General features: G+C 37.5%; 1 protein-coding gene across 1 annotated transcript; it reads right to left on the bottom strand.

Annotated features, from left to right (window-relative positions):
• Positions 1-425: 425 nt before the first annotated feature.
• Positions 426-1,875, bottom strand: LOC107876864. The gene is made up of 2 exons (XM_047394158.1): positions 1,353-1,875; positions 426-553 (listed from the first exon to the last, which is right to left on the bottom strand). Exons 1-2 carry the CDS (start codon positions 1,873-1,875, stop codon positions 426-428), a joined length of 651 nt encoding a protein of 216 aa, XP_047250114.1.
• Positions 1,876-8,677: the final 6,802 nt, after the last annotated feature.

Below are 8,677 nucleotides of genomic sequence, written 5' to 3'. Positions count from 1 at the left end.
TTAATTAGGATAGTCAATTTGATCAAATTTTGAACAAATAATTAAATTATTATATCAAAATGTAAAGCAGAATAGAATGGGGGAGAGTTAGGGGTTATCCCATGTATTTTCTTTTTGGTAATACTGTAAATATTACTATTGACAAACAGAACAACACCTAGAACAAACTAAAGAGTACCTCCACCAGTTATTCCTGTATCAGGGAATATAGGCAAGGCCTCAAGAATGCTACTAATTACATGTAAATTCTATGCATGAGTCCACTATATTTAAGAAGTTTCCTATAATGATAAGGTATAGTTAATCTAACTAAAAGTTCGTGTTTTATCTGAGTGATGACCCTCTCCGTATGTACACTTTGTCCTTGAAAAATCCTCCTGTTACAAGCTCTCCATGTGTGGTAAATCAACGCCCCCATACTGCTGCTATGATCTTCTTCTGAAAGCATTTCCAATGTTTCCTATGAATACTATGAAAGACTTGCTGTACATTCCCTTGCAGGAGATGAATTCCAAGCCAATCCAACAATACTTGCCTAATAGTTTTGAATCAGCTGCACTCAGCAAACAAGTGTTTGGCAGTTTCAATCACTGATGAGGTACATAAACAACATGCCGTATCGTTTACTTGAGTTGAGCTTGATTAGTATACTTTTAGTAAGTAATCTCTCTTTAGCTGCTAATCATGCAATAAACCTATGCTTTGGTTGAGATATTGAGTTCCAAATTAAGTTAGCAGACACTAATCTCCTTTGAGTTCCCAACAGATCCATGTAGCTACTCATTATAGAATATCTTCCCCACTTGTAAGATTGTACTGTCATTGAGTATACCAAGATGACATTTCACCCTTCAACGAATTCAACTTCTTCCAGTACTAACTATAGTCTTGAGGTTGTCTATGTTCCTACAAAGTTGGGCTAGTTTTTATATAAATGCCATGCACCCATTTCACCCACAACGAAGCTTTATCCACCACAATCTGCCATATTAGTTTACCAACAGCAGCCAAGTTCCACAGCCTGCTACCTTTGATACTCAGCCCACCATTACACTTAGGCATACAAAATAAATCCCACGCTACTAAATTGATCTTTCTCTTCTCCTCATTACCTCCCCATAAGAATCATTTGCACCTGTTATCTACCTCCTTCAATACACTCTGAGGTAAAACAAATACAGCAGTCCAAAAATTAAAGATAGAAAATAATACCAAGTTGAGAATTTGCAATCTCCCTGCATAAGATAACTGTTTGGCATACTCAGTCCTTATCCTACTGGTAGATCTTTTCTATCAGCATATTGCAATCTATCTTACTCCACTTCTTGGGGGACAAAAGAAGCCCAAGATACCTGATAGGAAAACCTCTATTGAGAATCCAGTGTTTTCCAAAATTGCAGCACTCTCATCATCCTTTATCCCAACAATAAAGATACTAGATTTCTCCAAATTTGCTACCAACCCTGAGGTAGAACTAAAGTGATTGAGAGCTTCCATCACTCTTGTTACAGACTTCAAGTCCCCTTTACAGAATATCATGAGATCATCAGCAAAGACTAAGTGAGTTAGTCTCAAATCTGTACACATAGGATGAAACTTAAAGTCAGGCAAATCACTCATGCTCTTTAAAGTCCTTGATAAGTATTCCGTGATCAAGACAAAAAGCAAAGAAGAGATTAGATCTCCTTGCCTTAAGCCTCTCTTTCCTGGGAAATAACCATGACCCTCTCCATTAACTTTGACAGTAAAATAAGTAGAAGTTACACAAGTCATAATGATATGCACAAAATCAGAGGGAAATCCATAACCTACTAGCACCTCCTGTAAGAACTCCCAATTCACCATATCATAGGCTTTCTGTAAATCTATCTTCATCTAACATCTAGGTAAGGTCTTTTTGTTGTAGTGCCTTAACAAATCATGACAAATTAAGACATTATGAACAAGAGATCTACCCTGTACAAAAGCAGTTTGATTTTCTGCCACAATGACATTTACTGTCTCCTTTAGTCTAAGACATATCATCTTGGAAATAGTTTTGTAAACGACATTATAATAAGCAATAGGTCTGAATTATGCAGCAAACTCAGGATCAATAACTTTTGGAATAAGGGCAATATTTGTAGCGTTTAGTTGCTGTAACAGCTGACCAGTCCTAAAAAATTGAAGTATGCCTTTAGTTATATCAGTCCCTATAACACTCCAAACGGCCTTTAAAAACCCACTACTATAGCCATCTGGCCCTGGGCTCTTGTTACTATCAATCAGGAACAAAGTTGTCTTAACCTTATTTTCAGTGTAAGGGACTAGTAGTGCTCTTTTCTGCATCTCAGACAATGTAGGACTTTCTCTAATAAAACTGATAAAAGCACTAGTTCTGTGGCTAGCTTTCTGACCAAGAAGTTCTTTATAGTAACTAACAAACACTTCAGCAATATTATCAGGGTCTCTCTGCCAATCACCCTGCCCATCTTTGACTTGAGTTATTTATTGCAACAACTGCTTATGCTTAATAACGACATGAAAATATCTAGTATTGTCATCTCCTAGTTTAATCCATCTTGCTTTAGCCCTTTGCTATAAGAAACTTTCTACAAGGAAGGAGCTCCTTTTGAACTTCAAATATTTCTCCCTTTTAACTCTCTGTAACATCTGACATTGAAGATTGAGCTGTAGTAAGGATTGTGCTTTAAACAATTCCTCTCTATCTTTCTTAACCTCAACTTCAATATTCTGGAATGTTTGCTTATTTAGTAGTTTCAAATCATTCTTCAATAGTTTTAACTTTCTTTCTATCTGAAACATAAGACACCCATTAATTGATCTCTCCCAGCCAGCTCTCACCACTTCATGAAATCTGGGGTGGCGAGTCCAGGTATTGCAAAACATAAATGATCTCCTCTTTAGTAGTCTATCTTCAGAACAGGAGATTTTGATAGGGCAATGATCACTAATACCCTCAGGCAGGTATATAGCATTGCAACTAGGCATCTGATTCAACCAAACGTTGTTAATAAAAATTCGATCAATTTTTGAATAAACTCTCTACTCCGTTATCACTCCATGTATACTTGTTTCCTTGTTGAGGGTGCTCTAGAAAACCACAACTACCCACACAATCATGAAAATCAGCAATTTCTGCCCAAGTAACAGGGTTACCACGAAGCCCTATCATCATTATGGAGAATAGAGTTAAAATCCCCCAATACTAGACAAGGTATTGTACATGTGCTCAATGTTGTCAAGGTAGTTTATAAGTCCCTCCTTTCTTATTTAGTATTGAAGGCATACACCATAGTTACCTGGAATTTCAAATTCAGTGGGATAAAAACCACACCCCAAGTGATAGTTTGAGTAGTAGAACTGATATGCAACACCTTGTACAAGTCAGGTCTCCAAAAGGTCAAGATCCTCCCATTATAATGGATATCAAGGTTAGATAGAAAAACCCAATCTCCAAATATCTTTCTCAAAATTTCATCAACCTTATTCCTCTTTATTTTTGTTTCTAAAAGACCAACAAAATTTGCCTTTTCCTTGTTACACAACAGCTTTACTTCCTGCTATTTATTGGGGCCATTGAGCCCCCTAATATTCCAATAAATGAGATTAACCAGTCCCTGAAGAGGGAATAGATGGTTCTTTCCCAATTGAGACTAATTCTGTTATAGTTCCATAATTACCTTATTTCAGAACTTTAAATGAGTTTGCACTTTCAACCACATAAGCAGTGACCTGTGGCACTCTACTTCGATTTGGAGGAGTGATCCACATAGTTCCTACAACTGTAGACTTCCATTGAATTTATCCAGACTGAATCTTTCCTGTCTCAGTGTAACGTCCCAAGTCTATACTCCAGATGCCATACAGTGCTTATGATCCCGAAGGACCACAAGCTAACCCATGAGCTGGTACCTTCTGTAAGCACTGAATAATAATAATGAAAATAATATGAAAATTAGACTGAATAGTCATAAGGTACAAAATTTGAAATACTGGTAAAGTGATAACATCTGATAAAACATCTGAAAACTGAATATACTGTCTGAACTAGTATAGTCAGAAAAGCCTCTAACTGAACTGTTTGAATGTAGAGTTGATGGGATAAATCCCCAACTAACTCCGGCTACTGAAATACTGATAAACTGAAATACCGAAGCTACTGTAATACTGAAATGAAAGCATATAATCGATAGATAAGGACTCACTATTGAATTTAGACTACTAACTGAATCTGTCTAAGCGCTGTCTGGAACTTAAGCGTCTGAACCTATGATATGAGATATCATAGCACAAAGAAAGAGTATGCATCAGTACGTGGAATGTACTGGTATGCTAGATGAGGTAAGTTTGAATGCAAGGATTCATATGCATAAACTATAATTGACTGAATGATATGGAATAACTGAGTATGAGTACATAAATAACTGAAACTGCTATAAATACTGAGTTTGCATTACTATGAATATACGTGTATATTGTATATAAGCTTTTACTGAAGTTGAGTACTGATTTCTGATAACTAAGTAATTGATATCTGAGATTACTGATAACTGAGTTATTGAAATTGATTGATTGTGTCTGACAGTCCTGATTCTGTAGAACTGAACTGAGTTCTATACTGAGACTAAAACTGAAATTATGGGAAGTAATCATCTAATCAACATGCCCCAAAATAAGATAACTGGGGTCCAACCTTTAAACCTAGTTGGAAGGGTATCAGTACCGTGCCATGGGTAAAGACAAGATGAAGAGTTACCTCATCTGGCAGGTACTCTAATGAGAATGGTGGAAGCCTCAACTTGTAGGTTAAAACACCTCATCAACCCTCAACTGGTAGATTGATGTCTCAACCTATGCTGGCTACGTAGTTCTGGAATGCAAGGACTGCTTTTAAGGATCACACCCTCTACTGGTAGGTGAGCCCCCATCCTTGGGTTGCTGAATCCTACTCCCATCTAAATGACACTGACTGTTATACTGAACTGAACTGTTACTGATCATGTTAATAGACTGAGTTGGACTGATACTGAGTTTCTAGGTTCTGTAACTGACTGAGTACTACTGATCGTGACACTACTGAGACTATTCTATATCTACTGTAGCTCTAGATAAACAGCTAATTTTTTTGGGTATTAGATACTCCCAAGACTCGATAGCGTGAAAGTAAAGCACAACATGACCTTGAAAGCAAAACAATGTCCACTTGTTCATAATTCATTCATAGAGACATTTTATCAAACACTTGTAGAGCATAAACTTGTACATGATTGGGACCACATGTCATGATTCCACTATTTACTTTACATAGGCATTTTAGCAAACACTTGGGGAGCATGGATTATTTCACATGATAATGGCCAACACATGAACATCATGAATACAATACTCAATTGTAAATTCAAGGGTTTAGCATGCAATTCATATAATTCATCACATAAACTATTTTAATTTTATGAAAACTTATAATTAATCATGAATTGAAACCCAATTACTATCATGAACATGATTAAAATAAATTTCAAGTATGAAATCATAATTCTATAAACTTGTAGTTTTAAAAGTAGATTCTTGGAATCTAGGGGTGAAAGTAACCCAAAGATGAACATCTAACATACCTGGGTATGTAAATTTTCGAAGGTTCTTGGAGGAATTCTTGAGTTTGTTCTTGATTTCTTGAAGCTAGGGTTTTTCTATTAGGGAGAGAATACCTTTTAATTTGAGAAAAAAGTGAGTAATAATGGCCTAATTACGTTCTTAGGGATTAAAACCCGCACCTGGGCTGATTAAATTTATTGGAAAAAAACTTATTTGCCCCCGACGATATTTTAATTTGTCAAAATTTCCTGACCTGGGCCCTTAGCGCAACGCGGCGCTATCGCACCGTGTCACTAGAAATTGACAATTCATAACTGGAAGCTTGGCGTTATATGGTACAATTGCGGAGATTCACTGTATGCGAATTTACCCCTTGGTGTGATGCGCCATGATCGGGGAGTCATACAGGAAGGTGACAATTGGAAAAATGGCTGGGGGCGCGATGCGGTGGGTTCACGATGGAACACTGAAAAATGATGATAGCCATTTGGCCTGGCTCTGCTATGCGCTGATGCCTACTTTTGGCACACTATTTTATGAATATAGCCATAACTCTTCACCCGAGTATCAGATTTGGGTGAACTTTATATCGTTGGAAAGTTGGCTGAATTTCCTATGTAATAGTAAGCTCTAAACTGAAAAATACTGAGTATTTAAAATTTTTTAATATAGGCTAACTCATGTACTGAGAGTTAAATTAAGCTAGTGCAATATGGGGTATTACAATATCTCCCCCTTGGAAATATTCATCCTCGAATGAGACTGATTAAACTGAGAAACACTGATACACTGAGCTTACACACTGAACATGTATATCTGATGCATGAAATACATGACTGAAGCTATTAATAAATTGAGTTTTCATACTGAATATGCATATCTGATGCATGAGTACATGACTGAACTGATTCATGAATGCATGACTGAATATGCAACGGTAATGGATACCAACTTTGTAATTATATTTGAGCATGAAACTGAGTAAATTTAAGGAAGACGGTTACCTTAAGCTGAATCTGGGTTTATGGAGAAGAGGTAAGGATACTTGGTCTACATATCTGCTTCTGCTTTCCAAGTAGACGGACTGATTTCGCCAAAGAACTTTGACTATGGGAACTTCTTTGTTCCTCATTCTGCGAATCTGACGATCGTGGATCTGGACTGGAACCTCATCAAAAGAGAGATTATTCTAAATTTCTACTCCCTCTAAAGGAACTATGGCTGCTGGGTTACCAATGCATTTTTTAGCAAGGAGACGTGGAATACTAGGTGCACTAAAGCTAGATCTAAAGGCAACTCAAGTTCGTAAGCTACCTTTCCAGAACGATTGAGAATTTTGTAAGGACCGACATATCAGGGACTGAGTTTTCCCTTCTTACCAAACCTCTTCACTCCCTTCATAAGAGAGATTTTAGAGAACACAAAATCACCGATCTCAAATTCAAGATCCTTTCTCCTCACATCTGCATATGATTTTTGTCATCTTTGAGCTGCCCTAAGCCTCTCTCTGATCAACTGAACCTTCTTTAAGATATCAAACATAAAATCAGGCCTAACAATTATGGCCTCACCTACCTCGAACCAACAAATTGGAGATCTACATCTCCTACCATAAAGAGCCTCAAACGGCCGAATACTAGAATGATAACTGTTATTATATGTGAATTCAATCAAAGGAAAGTGGTTATCCCAACTACCCTTAAAATCAACAATGCATGCTCTTAACATATCTTTTAGAGTCTAAATGGTCCTTTCTACTTGACCATCTGTCTGAGGGTGAAAAACTGTACCGAGGTGGACTTGGGTACCAAGACCCCTTTTGGAATACTTTTCAGAAGTGAGATGTAAGGGTACCCTCATCTGAGATGATGGATACTGGGACTCCGTATAACCCATCAACTTTCTGATATAGAGTTTGGCGTAGTCTTCGACTATATAAGAGGCATGAACTAGCAAGAAATGAGCTGATTTGGTCATTCTATCTGCGATGACCCAAATAGAATCATGCTGACGACGAGTACAAGGCAAACCCATCACAAAGTCTATGTTCACTTCTTCCCATTTCTATGTGGGAATATTGAACTCCTGCATGGACCCACTAGGCTTCTGGTGCTCAATTTTAACCTACTAACATATAGAGCACTTAGCTACAAACTCTGTGATATCCCTTTTCATCCCACTCCACTAATAAATCTCCCATAATTATGGTATATCTCAGTGGCCCCTGGATGAATCGAGTAACGCAATCGATGTGTTTCTGAAAGAATTCGTTACCTCAGGTAATCTACACCTAGCACGTATAGCCGACCCTAGCAATGCAACACACCATATCCTCCTTGGGAGAAAACCTCTACTTTCTGATCTCTAACTGACTCTTTCAACTTAACTAGACTGGGATCTCTGTCCTACTTTTCCTTTACTTTTGAAACCAGAGATAATTCTGAACTGCTCTGAACCTACACACTACCCTTTGCTGAATCGACTAAGCGGACACTTACTTAGGAAAGCTAATGAACTTCCTGAACTAACTTCTTCTTATCATTCTCAACATGATTATCACTAACCATAAACAATCTACTGAGAGCATCAGCCACTACATTGTCCTTGCCCGGATGATACAGAACACTTATGTCATAATCTTTCAACAACTCTAACTACCTCTTCTGACGTAAATTCAAATCTTTATAAGAGAACAAATACTACAAGCTTTTGTGATCTGTGAACACATCAACGTACACCTCATACAAATAGTGTCTCCAAATCTTTAAGGCAAATAGTACAACTGCTAACTCAAGATCATGGGTGGGGTATTTTTTCTCATGAGGCTTAAGTTGTCTAGAGGCATAGGCTATGACCTTCCTTCTCTACATGAGGACATAACCCAAACCTACTCTGGATGGATCATAGTACACAACAAACCCATTTGAACCATCTGGTAATGTCAAAACTGGGGCTGAGGTGAGTCGAGTCTTTAACTCCTGAAACTCTTCTCATGAGAATCTGACCACTGAAACTTGAATTTTTTTTGAGTCAATCTGGACATGGGGGATGCAATAGACAAAAATCCTTTAATAAACCA

The sequence above is a fragment of the Capsicum annuum genome, chromosome 7 (genome assembly GCF_002878395.1).
Source record: "Capsicum annuum cultivar UCD-10X-F1 chromosome 7, UCD10Xv1.1, whole genome shotgun sequence".
In the NCBI taxonomy this organism is placed as follows: domain Eukaryota; kingdom Viridiplantae; phylum Streptophyta; class Magnoliopsida; order Solanales; family Solanaceae; genus Capsicum; species Capsicum annuum.
Note: the sequence above shows the minus strand (reverse complement) of the source record. Positions and strands in the feature narration are given on the sequence as shown.